Genomic DNA, 19,259 nt, shown 5'->3' with positions numbered 1-19,259 from the left:
ACCACCACCACTACCAGAGGAGCTGCAGTTGCCTGTATGGGCATCTAGTCCATCACGGATACACATTTACCCCCCTAAATTTGGTCATTTTGCAATGGAGATAATTAAACTTCTTGTTTTGTTTCTATTGCTGGAAAATATTTGCTGTCTGGATGGAGACAACCTCAGAAGTGAGGTAAGAAATGTTCTTTACTCAATTCATATTAGACACCAAACATGCTTGGAGTCAGCAGTTGACGGCTTCTTTTTTTTAGCTTATATACAATCTACTTTGCAGATTTGTCAAATAAATTGTACTTTTTTTCTGCAAAAGATGAAATATGCAAAGACAGAGTTAATTGAAGATATTTTGAGGATGGCAAGAAAACAAGCACCACAATATCTGAGGCTCCCTGGGAAGAAGAACACAGGTTAGCCTTTTACTTCTGATATCAATCTAAAGCACTAACACATTTTGATGCAAGTCTGTTTCCACTCAAGGTGGACGAAGTCGGACAACAAGCAACCGTAAGTCAAGTCACTTTCCTTCAGGCATTCATTCATTCATTTTCTACCGCTTATCCTCACGAGGGTCGCGGGGGTGCTGGAGCCTATCCCAGCTGTCTTCGGGCGAGAGGCAGGGTACACCCTGGACGGGTCGCCAGCCAATCACAGGGCACATATAGACAAACAACCGTTCACACTCACATTCATACCTATGGACAATTTGGAGTCGCCAATTAACCTCGCATGTTTTTGGAATGTGGGAGGAAACCGCAGTACCTGGAGAAAACCCACGCATGCACAGGGAGAATATGAAAATTTTTGAACCCTCGTCTCCTAGCTGTGAGGTCTGCGCGCTAACCACTAGACCGCCATGCCGCCCTCCTTCAGGCATGTGTGGCAAAAATAATCTGTTTCATATTGTTTTTTCCAGGTCAAAGATTTCAAAGCTTTATAGGGCTGATGGGTAAAAGAAGTTTGGGGTTCCCAACTACACTGAAAATGAGAAAGCTGCCTAGCAACAGCTGAAGACAGTCAAGAACAGGAGTCTTCGATGCTGGCAGCATACTTTTACTCAGCAACCAGCGGCCTCCAGTGGCCAACTCGAAACCTGCAACGGCTGTCTGTCAAACAGAGTGTACACATTACAGTACGTATGATCACAGGTTTATTAAGTGACTTTGTACAATACAAATGAAAAATAACATTAAAAATACAGAGATGGAGTACATAGCCAAAGCAAAAATGCGGTGTTGACTCTTCATTTCCCACTGGCAGGTTATGCAGCACAACCAAAGTATTTTTGGGTTTTTAATAACTTTAATTATTGTTTGGGGCGTCCGGGTGTCCACTCATTACGAGAGTATGATTTTATAAACAGTGGACGCAGCTCTCAAGTCTGAGGTTTTGGGTTTTTTTTTTCTTCTACACATAAAAAAGCAGGTCTTTCTTACTTCAGCTGGCTCGGTGTATATATTTATATATATAAAAATAAACTAAAGTGAAATATAATACTTTCAACATTATAAATGGTGGTCCAAAGCTAGTGGAGATAGCTAAACAGGGAGAAGTCTTTATATTGCAGAAATAAGAAGCTTAAGCCATTATTTTAGTTTAGAAAATGGCCCAAGGTGCATTTTCTCTTTTTTTCTTCTTATTCTTGACACCGTTTCATTTTAGGCTGTTGCACTGGGAGAGGAAAGGTTAAAAAGGTTCACCGGGGTTATGTTGAAAAGAAAAAAAAAAATTAACCAATGTCATCTTCCCACATGGAAGAGCATCAGAGTCATGTTCTCTTTAATACGCTGACTTTCTTTCCTGTAAACAAAATGATTGTACAACAGTCAAAACACACCAGTCATTAAAAGCAACCTTGGAGGAAAGGAGAGCAGCAAGGGGAAGGAGAGAGGGGGCATGGGAAGTATTCAGTAATAACAATAACAACACCAATAATAATTATAATAATTAAAATAACATGGGTTTGGCCTTTTCTACGTTTTACTGTTGTTAAGGTAAACACATTCTTCAATGATGATGAGTCCCGAGGCAGTGTAGGGGCAGGGGAGCCTCTGGTTCTGTATTTGCCACCAACTACCCCCCACTCTGCCATACACACACACGCGCACACACACAGCAACAGACACCCCCCCTTAGTGGCTGGGTACAGGAACACAGAGGAAGGGAGGGAGGGAGGGGGAGAGAGAAAAGAGGAAGAGGAAGAAGGGGGTGTCAGTGCCACACACTGATGATGCCCTGAGCGGCAACGTTGGCAAACAGAACTAAGTCGACTTGGGCTGGTCCTGACGACTGTCTCTTTAAAAGATCTTGCCTTTCTTTTTGTTCTTCTCCAGAGTTCTGAAAAACACACAAAGCACGAAATCAGTTTGTTTACTTGTTAACACAAACAACCAGGAACCGGAACAAAACACAGAGCAGAAAAGGACAAAGAAAAGGGGCACACGAAATGACAAGCCTAGCCTCACGCGAGTACCATGTTTTCACTGCTGTTAGGTTCATTGACGATTCCAAATTGTCCATAGGTGAATGAATGTGAGTGTGAATGGTTGTTTGTCTATATATGCCCTGTGATTGGCTGTCCAGCCACCAGTCCAGGGTGTACCCCGCCTCTCGCCTGAAGACAGCTGGGATAGGCTCTAGCACCCCCGCGACCCTCGTGAGGAAAAAGCGGTAGAAAATGAATGAATGAATGAATATCAGTTTTCAAATGAATTAATCACGATTAATCGCCAATGAGGCTGCACGCCGGTAGAGTGGTTAGCGCGTAGACCTCACAGATAGGTTAATCGGCGACTCCAAATTGTCCATAGGTATGAATGTGAGTGTGAATGGTTGTTGGACAGCTGGGATAGGCTCCAGCATTCCCCTGTGTGTGTATCAATGAGGGAAGCGTAACGTTCAGGAGCTGAATTTAATTACCCTTACTGCAAATGTCAATCTGAATTCGGAGAAGAACGTAAACCTCAAGCGAGCAGGAGGATTTGGAGGGGAGGGGGAACAAAGGTGTGTTAAAAGTAAGACATTTTTATAGGAGTCTCAATTTGCTTTGCCTTTCCAACTTCAGCTAAGACGTCAGTGCAGCCCAAGGTGGAAAAGGTTTGGACATCTGTGTTACACTTGGTTCAATTCCAGCAATCTTGCTGCATGCGAGGCAGGTGGCCACCAGGAGGCAGTGATCAGTAGTTGATGAACAATGGTGTCAGTGTCTGTGTGAGAAGCAGCACAGGAAGTGCCCGGGTGACGGTGACGTCAAGTACCTGGAGGCCTCTAGTTTCTGCTGCTCCAGGCGCTGCTGGGCTTCCCAGTTTGCCCTCTCCTCCTCAAACACGCGCCTTTTCTCCTCCAGCTCCTTGTGCTGCGCCTCCAGGTTCTTCTTCATCTGCTCGTGGCGCCGCTGAAGCTACACAGGAAATAAAAGCATTAAAACATTTTTTTTTATATTTAAACAATTTGCGGTGATTACTTAAAATATTTAGACAATTAATATATTTAAAATGTTATTTTCTTATTTGGTTTTATTTTTTTATGGTTGTTTTTCTGTCACGCTCGCCCTAGGGGACAGAAATGTTTCACCCCCCAATAAGAAATACGACTGAAAACCTGCAATATGAATTTATCTGTACAAACCACTGTATGATGTTCAAGCATGAATAACGACACTAACAGACCATTTTATGAGTATACTTTATGAGTATACACTGCTTCCACATTATGCAAATATTCTTCTCAGATTATGGTAGTCATCAATAATTACAATCATAATTTGGATTATGATGATGATATTTTCAAAACGCACTGTTCCACATTATTATGCACAACAGACTTCCATTAAGAGGTCATATTTACTGAAAGCAAAAGCTATTCCAATCACTAACATTTTAACAGTGCATGTTACATGTCTAACATAAGATCCCTTCTTTGCAAGAAATGAGAATAGCCTCCCACAACGGCTGTTTTGGTGTCATCTGTTTGTGCTTGACAAATGCTCCATAGGTTCTCAGAAGGTACGTTTGTTCATATTGTACCACGGAAGGAAGTGTCCAGAAACTGTGCATACTTTGCAGTCATTGTCACACCTTCCAATGACCATAAAGGGCCTACCAAGTCTCTCCCAGTGATTCCAGTCCAAAACATGACATCCCAGCCTTGAGATATGGTGGCCATACTCATACTCTACTTCATCCATCCAGACCACCCAAGGTTGTATGCCCCTCATCAGTAAACAGGATTGTTTGAAAATGTATCTTTATTGGTACGGGTGGCCAAATACAGTAGTAGGTTTACACGTGACTGCAAGCCTCTGGAGGATCCTGCAACTTGAGGTTCATGGGACTTGAGAAGCACTAGCAGCTTCAAATACCTGCTTGCTTTTTTGTAATGGTGCTGTCTTCATTTGACAAAAATGTCTTCATACAATGATCATCGTGAAGGGGAGCACTTTTTTATTTTATTTTGCCCATTATTCACATTCCTTGTGTGAAACATGAACCCTTATTTCTTTCTCATATTAACTCTCTAGCAAGATCTCAGTGTATAGACTGGTCATATATCTCATCTCGCTTCATATTATCTACATACTGTATTGTATATAACTCTGGGAAAAACTGTTGATTTTGTTAATACTTGGGTTGTTTATATTGTTTATTTTTCTATATTGTGTATTTTGTACTGCTTAACTGACTCTGTACTCTTGCTGCTGTGCAATACAAATTTCCCCACAGAGGGACGAATAAAGGCATATCTTAATCTTAATCTTATCTTAATCTTTCCCTTTGTGAATGAGTCAAGGCACCCAAAGCGCTTGGACACTGAGGCCATTTACCTACTGATGACGCAGCACCAGGAGCAGCTGGGGGTTCAGTATCTAAGTAACCTTGGGCAAGATACATGATCATGGGAGGACGGAGGCTCAAACCCGCAACCTTCAGGTTGGGAGATGACCGCTACCACCTCAGCAATGCCGCCCCATTATTGATTTACGATTGATTAAATTATTGAATGTTTCCATGCGCTGCACATTGGAGAGTGGTTAGCGAGCAAGCCACATAGCTAGGAGACCCGAGTTCAATTCCGGCCATCTCTATGTGGAGTTTGCATGTTCTCCCTGGGGTTTCTCCGGGTACACATTCCAAAAACATGCTAGGTTAATTGGCGACTCCAAATTGTCCATAGGTATGAATGTGAGTGTGAATGGATGTTTGTCTATATGTGCCGTGTGATTGGCTGGCAACCAGACCATGGTGTACCCCGCCTCTTGCCCAAAGACAGCTGGGATAGGCTCCAGCACGCGACCCTCATGAGGATAAGCGGTAGAAAATAAGTGAATGTTTCCATGCCTTGTCCAAGAGATCGCTTTTCTTTCCCATATTGCTTGAAATCTGTGGCATGCGTAATAATGTGGAACATCATTTCTAAGTAGCTTGCTTTTAATTGGGCTCCCCTGGCAAACTAATTATGACAGTTGTCAGAGATTGATATCAGTTATCCAAAGAGCCCCAGGACACAATGCCACCCATGAATTTCTTTGAAAAACCCAAAATTCTATGTTTATAATATTAAAGTCGTATTTGCCTAACTCACTATGAATGTGAGTGTGAATGGTTGTTTGTCTAAATGTGCCCTGTGATTGGCTGGCGACCAGTCCAGGGTGTATCCCGCCTCTCGTGGTCAGTGACATTTTAGAAAATGTCACTGACCACTGAAGTGTGTCTGCAGTGGAGGAAGGAAGGAAGGCTTGTGTTACCTCTGCTTCAGAGTCTTTGAGCTTCTGCACTTTCTCCTTGACTTTCATCTCAAACACCTGCTCCATCTCCATCTCCATCTTCTTCATCTTGGTCACATGCTCCCGCCTCTCCTCCTCCATCTGGGCCAGGGGACTCCTACAACATGCACACACGCACGCAAATCAGCAAAGTTGTTGTCGTAACGAAAAAAGGGAATTTTCAGAGTAACTTTAAGTCAGCAGAGTTGTTCCTGTGCATCGGGACGGTAAGCCTTCATGCACATACGGTATATGATAGGATAGGGTCATGACAACAGACAGCAGTGGCACAGAAGGAAAAACCCTACTTTTGAAGGGCAGCATTTGAGGTCACCCACCTGGAAACATGCCAACTGGTTGTTGTTCCGGTTACACCGCTTGACTAATGTTACAGGATAAAAAGTCCACAAGCACCCACAGAGATAAAAGCGTTTCACGGGTGCACAGAATTCATAGAATTGCCCATTTAATAGGCGCTAGCAGGCTGTGAGATTTTCTGCTTATTTAGCCTGGAAACATGAGCCACCGGCTGGGTTGGGTTGTGCGAAGGGGGTGGGGTAGGGTGGTCTCGGTTGGGGCCACCCAGCAAAGCCAAAAAGAAACAACAGAGGAATGAAAGCGATGGCCACAAAAAGGCTTGGAAAATAAGTGGGGGAAGAAATAAATAAAAAACACTTACATTCCTTCAACTGCATCAAGTCTAAAAAAAACACACACACACACACACAGCATGCAATGATGAGCTCATGCACTGAAAGTGCGTCACGCATTGTGTAGGCTGCATGTTAGCAGAGTTGTGATTTTAGCTTAGTGTGTTAGCAAGGTTCAATTTTGTATACTTTGAAGCAAAGACAGTGCCTGAGGGGAAAAAAAAACAAAAAAACTTGTGTGTGCAGGTGGTCCTCAGTTTACATGCGAGTTCAGTTCCTGGACTGTAATCCTTTTCATCTCAATAATAAGACTGCTTAGTCTGCTATTACTGTTGCTTTCACGGGTGCAGATGCTTCACCCGACTTGGCAGTTGTGTAGTACCATGTAGTTGGGTTGGGCAATATGGACCTTAGCATATATCACAATATGACGATATAAAATTAAAAATCAGCAAAGTCTTGTATAAAAAGCTACAAACCTTAACCCACATAACAATACACTTGTATCGAATTGGAAATCACATTAATCTATTGGTAACAATCTGGTTAATGGGATGTCAGCCTCTGCCCACATTGCTACTAAATCTTCAACAAACTAATGCCTATGCTTGTCATTAAGGAAGATGTAGCCATCCATGCAATTCCAACTGCATATGGAAGATATTTTTATGACACTCTTGTTTTGTTTACGCAGACATGGGGCAAATGGTGCTCTTATTTTGAAGGGCGGTCACAGAAGTAAGTTCTGTGTGTGTGGAGAATGTGTATTTACGGCTAAGACGAGCTACATTCCAAAATAAAATCGCTTCTCGTATTTTTTACCACTCAGAACTTTCAAGTCATCACCAAGCACTGTAAAATGTTCCTTACACAAAAGCTGTAAAATACAACGTGGTGAAAAAAAAATATATATATATACACTAATCAAGCCCGAGTCGCACGCACACACACACACACACACACACACAACCACACAAGCTAACCCCGGCTCGCTTCCATTCATGCTCTGTAAGAGGAGATTCAGCCAACTTTCTTCACCAATTCAACCTGTTTAGGTCAGGAGGAGATTGATCAGTGTTTTGTTCCACGACTGTACAGTCTGCCGAGTAAATAATTCCACACACGAACATTCGTTCTCCTCACAATGACAGCATTTCATTCATCATATTTATATATCCGCAGTCATCCACTTGGCTTCTTTACGTTGGTCATTTATTCCGGTATAAGTCATTTCCTTATCATAGGAAGAATCTATACTAGTACATAAAACATATCACCCAAGCCTACTGTGTAGTTTTGTGATGTTTTGGAGTGGTTTAGTTGACTGTGGCCAATTTTAGTGTGGAGTAGTGTGGCTGAGCATGTGGATTACAGACCAGAATCAAGTTATTAAAAAATTTTTGGGAGTGTGTATGTAAACACGGAACAACGAAAAACCAAAGACCACCTGTGTATGTCATGTCAAAATGCCTGGGTTGTGTCCGGACTCACTTGGTTGACAGTTGACCCTTGGCCCTGTTGTTCTCCACGCCATTGTAGGTGACGGCCGCCAGCTTCCTGCTGCGGTAGTTCTCATAGTGGACGTTGTTCGTCACGTCCTTCAAGTCCTGCATGTGAGTCCTGTGGAGGAGATAGAGGACACAGAACGTCACAGGTCGTCTTTGACTGGACTCGGTTTTGTGATAAGTCTTTCTACTGAGGAGTACCTAATGAGCATGTCTCTGAGGATGGTGAAGTCACAGTGGTCGCTGTTCTCAACTAGGAGGGAAATAAAAATGTCAGGAAAAAGCAAAAAAAAAAAAAAACCTGTGCAACATAAAAAACAAACAAACGTACACCTGATAGGGAGTGGAACTGTCAGTCACATTATACATTGGCGATGTGTCAGGTGTGAATGTCTTTTGTTTTGTTAAAGTGATTGGTCAAAACGTGTGGCGTCATATGTGTGGACACTAAGCAGAAGGGGAAGGGGAGGGGTTACACACAAACAAGCAAGTTGGAAAGGTGAGGAAAACGAGCAGCAGGAAATAAAAGTTGAACTTTAAGTGTCTGAACAGCAATATTCACAGGAAGAACTAGCAAATAGCGTTAGGGGTTTTTTAAGAGGATACTGGTTCGTTGGAGTTTTCCTTTCTATTTTTAATGTAATGTTTTGTGATACGTTGTTTCACTGAAAAACAAATAATACACAATCAGACTAGATCTGAACTAGTCCTGGACCTATTATTAGTCACAATATTATTGAAAGACAAGTCATATGCATGTAGTATTCTGGTCACTAGACGTCAGTAATGTTACATTGGTGAGATATTGCCTCAGACTGATTACCTTCACACTGCGTTTTTGGCTTCACTCCATTTAACACACTATGCTTTCAACAAATAAATTGGAGGTTAACTAGGTAGCTTGCGATATGCTATGAGTAGTGGCCATTTCCCAAACATATTGTGATATATGTTTAGGTCTAATTCGCCCAAACTTACCGTCGAGTGTTTTTTTTTTTATATGCAAAAGACCCATGCTGAGCTGTTACCAAATGCTTTTCTGCCACCCTGTGGACGTTTTTATAGCTTAAAACTGTCGTTAGTGTGCAGTTGTGTCATCACTTCTTTTTACCTCTTGCAAGAAAAACTTAAGAAAAGAAGTTATTCTTATAAAAGAATATAAAACATATAATTATATCCCTGGTATTGAATGAGTTCATATCTGGCAACCTCTTCCAACCGTGCCCGAGTAAGGGAAATGTACCGTATTTGGGTGGGGATCAGTGCGCTCACATGACTTTTGGTGCCAAGTGTACATGGCACGGTACAATTGGGCTACTGTGCGTATTTATTTTTACATTTTAGTTAAAATGTTGCTTGTACAGTTAATAAATCCCAAATAAAAGCTTAGGAACAGATTATTTCAATCATTTCTATCAGTAAGACATTGAAGTCCAAACCTTCTGCGACCCCCCATGGGTACTGTCGGCCTCTGACCCGCTTGCCGTTCACCTCGATGATGGTATTGCTGCCCACGACGGCCAATGGTAGCTTGTCCTGCAGACAACATAAGGTTCAGTACATGTAGTTCATGTGGAGTCAGGCTCACGTCATGATGATGCCAGCAGGAGACGGCACCTTGATCTTCTTCACCAGACGGTTCTCCTCCTCGTCATCCGTCTCTGGAAACTCGTAGATCTTAATCTTGTGCTCCTGGATCTCTCGCATGATCTGTCAGCAAATAAAGAGGTTTGTCATCTGACAGCTTGAAACACCGACAGGAACAATGTTGTAAATGTAGCCACAACAAGAGAAGGAAAGAGCAGCCCGAGAGACATTTTTTTCTTTCCTGTGGAAAGCTCTGACCTGCTTCTTGAACTGCTGGCATTCCTCTGGCGTAAGAGTGTCTGCTTTGGCGATCAGCGGGATGACATTGACTTTCTCATGCAGGCGTTTCATGAACTCGATGTCCAAGGGCTTCAGTCTGAAGTCACATCAACAAACAACTTGGTGTCACTCAGACACTATAAACAGTTAAACTAAAACAAAGAAATTAAACATTAAAAAAAGTTGAAAAAGCCAACCCCAAAATCCATTACAGTAATCCCACCGGTTCAAATTTCACAGCCTGTTTTTTTCCTATAAATATACTAATTAATAAATTGGGCTTCATTCATCTGAGAAAATTCACTTTGTGCATTGGTTCCAGCAGCTTGGCAAATTTGCACCATAGAACAACAGCACGAAAGGAGTGAGCCCTTTTGTCAGTCATGCTGTCTCTGTCTAGTTGGGTGGAGGCGGGGCTGGTTGCATACGGTGTACAAGAGTGTAGCCTCGTGAGCAGCAATGCAAGGTAAAATAATACAAATTAAATTAGTAGTATTTTTTTTTTCTTAAAAGCTATGTTAAAATTTCATCTCGTTTATTGTGGACCCAATCTAGACAACCCCAGTATTGGGTAATACGAATGTCAAGGCATTTATTTCAAGACTCTGTTTGGAAGCTTGTAAACTGGTGTTCTATGCTCCAACCATGAAAATATTCCATTTATATGCACAAAAGTTGACAAAAACGCAATCTTGATCACAATAAAATTCAACCTAATTTCTAATTTTATACACTCTACTCGAGGGCTCACGTTGCACTGTTGGTAAGACGGCCTACGCTTCCTCTTTGCTCTCGCCATTCCTAAGCAAGTCATCGCCGACGGGCAGATGACCGACACGGAACTATCACTCATCAGCTTGAGGGAGGAGCAGTGGGATGACTATGTCAAGACCATTCAAATTCCCTTTTGAACAGAAGGCGATGAGAAGTCTAATATCAGTAATGATAATAAAAAGAAAATTGCACTCTCACTTCTAAGCAAGGAAATCATAATTATTTTCCCCAAAGTTGTGTAGCCCTGTATCTACTGCAGTTGCTTGTTGGCTTACAAGGAGGGATTTTTTTTATACAGTTCATGTCTTGAAATTGTACAGCCATACCTAATGTGTACATTCTATGGAATGGAAACTCCTCGAGTACATAATCAGTCCTTCTATAAGAGCGACATGGAAGTAAAGCAAAGAAAGCAAGAAACCATCTGTGGCACCAGACGGATGTTTGTGATGTCGGGGTGACCTTGTAGTCATGAGAAAAGCAGAGTTATTCTTGGCCTCCGGGCGAGCTGGATATATCTGCCTGCGACATTTATGGATCACTAGACACGAGGCTAACATGGAATGTTTATATAGAATATCATTTTTCTTTTGTTTAAAATATAGCTGGCACCACGGGTAAACGCAGAAGCCCGCTGCAGACACTTCTTGCTAGTAACTGTTCGAGATAAAACCACAGATGTTCCTGTAGTCGGGGGGGGGGGGGTCTGTGAGATATCAACTTTGTGCAAGTAGAAACACATATCGATTCAATAAAAACACACCACAAATATGTATATGGCATAAACATCTTTGCAGTGGCTTATCACTTTATTTTTGTGTATATTTTGGTGTATTTTTAAGTCATTTGTGCCGAGACTAATGGACTTTAAAATGTAGCAGAAGTGTCCTGGTAGCAGCTACTGACCATGCCCACCATTAACCATGCCCATATGCTAAAATGCAAAGCCACCGCATAAGACACATTTGTGGCCTCAAAAAGCTTGCATTTCATCTCTGGCTGAATGGAGACTATTTTATTTAAAACATATGTGCACTAGCTGTCCTATACGGAAAGAATTCAACAATCATTAGCAGCCAAATCTGCCATCAAAAAAAAAAGGGCAGTGTAACCTCATGAGTCTCAACATGTGCCGGCAGTCATGGAGGCGAGAGTGCAGCTTGAGGACACACTTGCGCAAACAACGTCTCAGAAAAAGGACAGCGGAGTCTTTTATTGTGCACCGTCATGTATAGGCTGAAGCTTTTCCATCTACGCTGAGGGCATACAGACTTATAACGTAGGATAACTATGAAAACTGATGCAATTGCTTCATTTCAAGACACTGGACAACGGTTAATGCTGGTCACTTGTCAGCAAACACTTGGTGATCTTCAGTTGCTGCCATTTTGTAAACATCCTCCATTTTTTCTCCTTTTACAAGACAGCTGACTCAGTCACACATTATCATTTACAACAAAAGCCTTGAGGGGGGAGTAGTCAAAGGAAACCACACTGCACATTTTACTGTGTGGTTATGGTAGAAGAGCTATCAGTGTTTTCCATACATTCTATTGGTGGCAGCCCGCCACGGCTAAATTTGGATCCCCAAAGATAAATTTGGTAATACCTTTATTATTATTATTTTTCATTTATTTGGCATGAATGGAGTGGAAGATCCACAACAAGGTAAACTTAATGTACCTTAGTAACATAATGTTAGCCGTGTAGAAGTCCAACTTTCTCTTAATTATGACTACTGTGGAACGTGTGGCAGTTTATTACAATGGTTACATGACTTTATACAGGGTTTATTTCAGCGACAGGGCGAGAGAGAATGACAATGCTCACGCAACAGTATTCATTGTAGGTTAACGTGGCTCAAAGTCTGCCTTTGCTACCTCAAAATTAAGGCTTCATAGATGTGCACCTCCAAAAAACACTGCACGTTAGGACTAAGCCCCTCAACCATCATTGCTTGCCCACTCCTGTTTAAACAAAAGAAACTCTGAATGTTCCATTATTTCATAGTGGTGGATGTGCACGTCACACTTTTCCACAAATGTCCGTTTCCGGGTCACGTGATTATTGCTAGCAACTGAGACAAGTATTTGTTGCTTGTTGTTCAGGGGAGCGTTAACGTTTATACCACTTATCCTAGAGTCCAGTCTGGTTCTGAGTCACATTTCCACATTTGGTAACCCTCGATGAGAGCGCCGCTCCACTGGTGTTGTGATATGTTGTGATGACAATGAGTAGGCCTGTCACAATAATCAATACATCGAATGATGAACAAAAACGAAGTCCGTCATTTTTGCCTGCCTCAATAAATTGACATGTGCCGCTCTAGCTGTCTGTGCATGAGCTTTGTCTCAGTATGTGGAAGCAGGGCTACCTTAGAGAGAAGCAAGTTACACAAACTGATATGTTGCATTTGTTCCAAAGATGGTCTCTCATACAAAAGGAAGAGTATGATTACCAAACTTCGTGCTTTTGAAAACAGTGACATTTTCATACCATGGTGTACCTTGAAAGAAGTAACCGACGCATGCCTAATATGTGGGAGGAAACCAGAGTACCCGGAGAAAACTCACGCATGCACAGGGAGAACATGCAAACGCCACACAGAGATAGCCGAGGTCTCCTAGCTGTGTGGCCTGCGCGCTAACCACTAGTCTGCTGTGCAGCCCCCCATGCTTAATACAATCTTTAAAATCAGCGCACACTTACACGCAGCATGGGAAACATGAACGTTTTTCTTTTTTTCCCCCATTGCACCTGGCACATAATGAAAACAACCCGGAAGACAAGAACTTACCAGAAAGAACAAGAATGTTTGGTTGTTAAATGTGTTTTTTAAAAACATAATAATGTCGCACAATTCTTCTGACAAAATCCAAATCGAAAAACCTGTTATACCCGTCTACACACAAACACTGAACCTACCGTTCTTTTTTTTTTTTAAATCTCCACACCAGAGGGGGTGCATTTTTGTGTCACATATAATGCACATCAGACAATGACATCCACCATCAACATCCTCCATTTTGTCCCCCCGCCCTCTTTTGTGTTTTTACACGACAGGTGACTCAGTCGTTCATTATCATTTACAACAAAAGCCTGGAGGGGGAAGTAGCCAGAGGAAACCACACTGCACATTATACTGGTGCATTTACAGCGGAAGAGCTTGATTTGTCATACTGCGTTCATGCGAAAAACTTAATTACACATATTAAAGACCTGATAACGACACCCCCCCCCCCCCCACCACCCCAGAAAATCTCTCTTTGCAAGAGGTTGAGTTAGTGCACCTAATACGGTGGCCAGTGAGTACACCCAGGTGCTGTTTCATTTGTTTGCTGGACTCACCCATGTCCTGAGGGTGCAATAAAGTAGAGGCAGCAGTGAATTCGGCTGTCGGGCATTTGTCGTCTGTTCACCCGAGATTCCGAGTTCAGGTAGTCCTCAAACTTGCTGTCGATGTGGTCGATGATGGGCTGCCAACTGCAGACATACAACACTTGTCAAGAAATGCACATCTGCCCAGAGAGATATTAAGGGGTCACGGATTAAGAAGCATAACTTCTTACCAATTGCTGTTGTCGACAGCATCACCAAAGCCCGGGGTGTCGACGATTGTGAGCAACAGCTGCACGCCGCCTTCCTTTATGAGCACTTTGGACTGCTCCACCTGACACGGGACAGAGCATTGAAGGGCAGGTTAAGTTTCTTGTCTTTGGCTGTAAATGGTGCGGCTAAATCCAAGACATTGAAATGAACACATCAGAAAACAAGAGATGAAGAAGAAGGGTACAAAACCATTAGCATTGCTAAATAACACGTCACACGTTGACATGACGTGGGCAGCATGTCCCAACAGGCCACCCTCAACACTGTGCTTTTAAAGCTAACTATGTTGAGGAACGGGTAGAACGCACAAACATCAGGAGGCAACGTTGTTGTCACTCACGAGCCAGACAGTGTCGCACTTATAGGTTCTCAGTACAAGTCAACACAACTCGTCTGCAGCTGACAGTGAAAAGGAAATATACGCTCCCTATCTTTTATGTCAATCAAGGCTTGTTTAAATGACATGGCAAATAGTTCAAGCAGTTTGGGCACCAAATTCTTAATCCTGGAGAGCTCAAAAGGTATTTGGTACACATGAGCTTTATTTGGAGATTTATGTAAGACAGACAGTGCCAGTGCAAATTACTGTTAATACTGTAAATTTACATACTGTAAATATGTATGAGCTTCAGTCCCCGAGAGCAGGTTTATGTTACATATAGGAACAACAACATTTGATGCAAAAGGAGAATAATAAAAAAGTAACACCGTACTCAGACAGGTAAACAATAGGCATAGACCCGTGTACGTACACGGTGAGTTTGTGAGTAAGTGTTTAGGTGTTAAAGTACTTGAGTGCTGAAGTGCTTATAAGTGGTTAGTGCTTTAGTATCAATCCCTGCTGGTGTTACTACATGTTTCAACCCATTTCTCACACACACAGATGCATGCAAATATTATTTTACTTGTAACGGCCGTCATAATGACTTGTTTGATGTTGGCAACACCCCCACAATTGCAGCCAAAAAATAATTACAGTGGACAAACACCTACAGCACACATTAGTTTAGTACAGTAGAGTTCTGTAGGGTAAGATTACATTCATGCACCCTCACATTCATGGTATGGTACCCAATGTGCGGAGTTGACTGGTGAACAGAAAATACATGTTTTTCACTAGACGATACCTGGACAGTCTTCTTGATTCGATGTGAAGGTCCAGGATACTCTGCAGAGTACAGGTCGGTGAGGAAGAGGGAGTTGATGAGCGTGGATTTGCCCAGACCCGACTCGCCTGGAGGAAGAGAGACATGAAACCATGGGTTGCAATTAGAGCAGTCACAAGATCTCGTGAGATTAAAGTATGACAATAGAAAACTAGGAAGAGGTCAGCCAGAAGACCAGACTGTGACGTATGGCACTGTGAATGACAACACATGTACTATGGAAGTGGCAGTGAGGCAGGATCGGAACCACAGTTGAAGTGCTTTGCCAAACTTTTTCACCTACCTATATTTCATACTGAAATATCAAAGCATGCAGTGTCCACTTTTACACTTTCTAAACATAGATATATTTTTTTATATTTAAAGAAGAAAAAGACTGCTTCGTGGCTTTGTGTTATTGGTGGCCAAGCGCATTACAGGGCTCGACAATAACGATGTACCGATGGCCCGGGGCAAGTTAAAACAAAATTCGGGCAAGTAAATCTAATCAGTGATATTCCCGTCGGGCAAGTGCACTTTAGCATGCCATACTGCCAAGAGTTTTTTTTAAAGCGGTTCTTGTTGGGTGTTGGTAAAACACGGACTGCGTAATTCCGGTGGTAATTTGCAGAGCAATCCTTGCAAATCTTGAAATGGACCAATCAGAATCGTTTATTTAGACCACGGTCCGTAATCCACAGTCTGCGTTTTACCCACACCCATTGTTCGCGATCAACCAATCAGCGATCGTTTGACTACGAAAACATCCGTCATGGCGGCGCTGCCAACATCGTCTAATTCTGAAGGAAACAGCAAAAAGTGATGAAACAGTGCCTCCTAAACAAGTAGTTTATTAGCGGCAGCAAATCAAATGATGGCACAGGTGAGTGAATCATATTGCTGTGATAATTTGAAGTGGTCAAGTGCTGACTTTGCACAAGCTACAAAATCTAGCGCTTCCATTTCCCTCACCTTTGCTTCACAAATTATTGTTTGACCATTGAGCTTTTTTTCTGGATTAAAAACACTTTACTAGTACACAAATGTGTCTATTCAATAATGTTTCATTGTGGTGCACAACTTATAAATATCACAGCTTACTACGACTACCATGTGTAAGGCAGTATGGTAGTACTCTCATTTCATCTTTATTTGAGATTCTCATGTGATGCCATAAAAAATTACATGATATCATTATGGCAGTCTTTTCATTTTACATGGGGCAAGTTCGGGCAAGTAGTTCTCACCTTAAGGATTCCCTATGGGCAAGTCATTTAGTTTTTTAATGTAGAGCTCTGCATTACTACTATGAACTTTTTCTCTTTACATAACACTTTTTTGCTCATTTTATCTGTTTTTTTTTTTTACATTTTTCTTAATATTAATATTTTCTTAATATTATATCATTATTCTCAAAACATTTTGTCTTTATTATGAAGATATAACTTTGACTTGTATTTTTTATCCTATATTATGACTTTTGTTCCATATGTTTGTCTTTATTCTTGTAAAAATTAGATTAATTTTTTTTCTAATTCAGTTGTATTTTTACAATCTTACCTGAACTTGGCGTTCCAAGCGTCACTCACTTGTTCTGTGATCATGGGGTTTTTTCCCCGTCAGAGTTCAATAGCTGTCGCGGTCTTAATATCCAAGCAGAAGCTGTGGTAATTTAACATTTGTCAGATAAAAACATGATTACTGCATATGACTTCCATCAGAACATTTGATTGTATGTTTAGTTCGTTCCTACTCCCTCGCAAGGAACTCCAAGCATAACGTGAAGTCTAGTTCTTTTAGTGTAAAAAAGCTAATGCATCTATTGCAATCTGGAACCTATGTTAAGTGATCAGTCGTCACAGTCACACCTGCCATTATTATTTTAACTTATCTGTGGAAAAAAGTATATGCAATGTTTTGTTTGTCCAGTTATATATTTTCATTGTACTTTTCTTAAAATTAACATTAAAATCTCATCTCGTACTCGAGGCAGAATCTTGTGCATCGTCTAGTGTTGGGTGTCTCATGACACCCCTACTTTACAGTCCATAACGGTTTCAGGACGCTGACTGTTTGACCTTAGAATTGATCAATACAGTGGATTATTTCCTATGGAAAAAACAGATCAGAGGTCAACCAGCGACCTAGAATGTATTGTATTGACTTGGAGGTTCCACAGTATATATGCAAATTAAGGCAACAAAACACGCATCCATGTATGTGAATGGTTATAAGACAACAAACAACGTCTCATTGTGCGACTCTGAAGGCATGTCAAGCTCGGTAGGTCCAGTGTGGACACGACACGGTCCAAAGGGTCATGAGCTCACATGAACGCCGGTCCTGCCCGCCAAGTCAAAATGGGAGAATTTGCTTCTCAAACACGCAAAGAGCAAAGCAAAATGCCAATTTCTCCTGCTATGAGGATGTCAGAATGGGAAGCTATGATGGGCTGGTACTGCATGACACCTTCCTTCCTTTTCTCTGGCTCTCCATCCTGACTTCCTTGCTCACACCTCCATGGTGACGTCTTGCTTTGCACTGCAGGGACATGTGGGCTCACTGCGAGACAAGAGAAGCTCAACACTGTGTGTGCGCGCATGTGTGCAAGTAGGCGGCAAAAAAAAAAACAAAACACACTTGCCACTAGAAATGAGCTTCAAAAGCCTTTTCCACGTTGGATCTGCACTATATTCTGCAATTGTTTGACTATTTGTTCCAATTTTCCTTTCCTAGGACCAGTCAGTTTGTCACCATCTAACTGGTGGATAAAAAAGATACCATATAAGAGATAAAAGTCACCGCTTATCAATGGTCTATGATGATCTAATGATATTTGAATGATAATTGATAATAAAAAAATCACTAACACATTTGGAAAGCATCCAGCTGTGGAGTGAACAAAAAGTGCAGAGCGAGCAGCGTGAGCGGAGCTATTCTTAGAGACACGCCGCTACAAATTCTGTTGGTCCCAGCACAGGAAATGGTTTTGACCGGAGCAAACATTTTCCCTCCAAAAAAGGCACTGATGAGCCAGAGAGGATATTGGCTCAAATGCTGCATTCTTCTCCAAAGAAAATCTGCATTTTTCCACAAATGTTTCTGTTCAGCGAGACGACATCACACTTTTCTAAAAAGCCAGCAATGCTCTGCCTCCGCATCTTTCGCTCAGCACTGACAAAGCAGGGGGCTTGTCCCCAGTGTATAAATATGGCCGCACACCCCACACACACACGTCTTGTCTCAACAAAAACACACCACAATGAAGAAGCAGAAATGCCAACCACAAAAGACAATGACAACTGAAAGAACAATAAGGGCAAGCTTGCACTCTTACCGACAACCATCAGGGTGAACTCAAAGCCCCTCTTGACAGACTTCCTGTAGACTTGGTTGGGGAGGCTTGCAAAGCCAACATATCCTTCCAGATTCTTTTGCTGCTGCAAGACAAACAAGAAGAGGCATTAAGCAATGGCTTTTTAGCTCTGTGAGCTTAGTCTGCACTGAAACATCATCCAAACAGTAGGTTTATCACAGATACTTGACAACTAAATTCTGCAGTCACCAACTTGTTTCAAGCTACTATATAACATATGAAGTAAAATATAGCGGAACCTCACATTTGGAAAACTACTAACAGTTTTGGTCTTCCCACTCCATTTTAAATTGTGTCTTCAGTCAAGAATGAGGGTAAATAAAAAGGAGGCTAACTAGTTACCTAGAGCAATGTAATGTAAACAAAAAATATTAGGAGTGACTATGGGGGTTTATTTCATTTCTACAGGGCTCTGATGGTGACGATTGTATTTAGAAAGTCAGGTTGTCTATGCTCTAACAATAAAAACCTCCCATTTGTTTATACTGAATGTTACTTTGTGGAAATGCACCTATCACGGTCAAGCCTGGAACCAATTAACCGCGAAAAAACAAATGATGACGAGGGGATCTT

The 19,259-nt window shown here is 41.8% G+C and overlaps 1 protein-coding gene across 1 annotated transcript; it reads right to left on the bottom strand.

The window, feature by feature from the left end:
- Window positions 1–1,132: 1,132 nt before the first annotated feature.
- Window positions 1,133–18,774, bottom strand: septin7b (septin 7b; the record flags this gene model as incomplete). The annotated part of the gene is made up of 13 exons (XM_058054133.1): window positions 1,133–2,337; window positions 3,258–3,400; window positions 5,744–5,879; window positions 6,441–6,461; window positions 7,903–8,031; window positions 8,118–8,169; window positions 9,356–9,452; window positions 9,534–9,626; window positions 9,762–9,879; window positions 13,905–14,039; window positions 14,126–14,226; window positions 15,293–15,399; window positions 18,648–18,774. Coding segments are annotated over 13 exons (1,299 nt in total), but the record flags the coding sequence as incomplete, so codon positions are not given.
- Window positions 18,775–19,259: the final 485 nt, after the last annotated feature.

This window comes from Doryrhamphus excisus, chromosome 17, assembly GCF_030265055.1.
Source record: "Doryrhamphus excisus isolate RoL2022-K1 chromosome 17, RoL_Dexc_1.0, whole genome shotgun sequence".
NCBI lineage: Eukaryota > Metazoa > Chordata > Actinopteri > Syngnathiformes > Syngnathidae > Doryrhamphus > Doryrhamphus excisus.
Note: the sequence above shows the minus strand (reverse complement) of the source record. Positions and strands in the feature narration are given on the sequence as shown.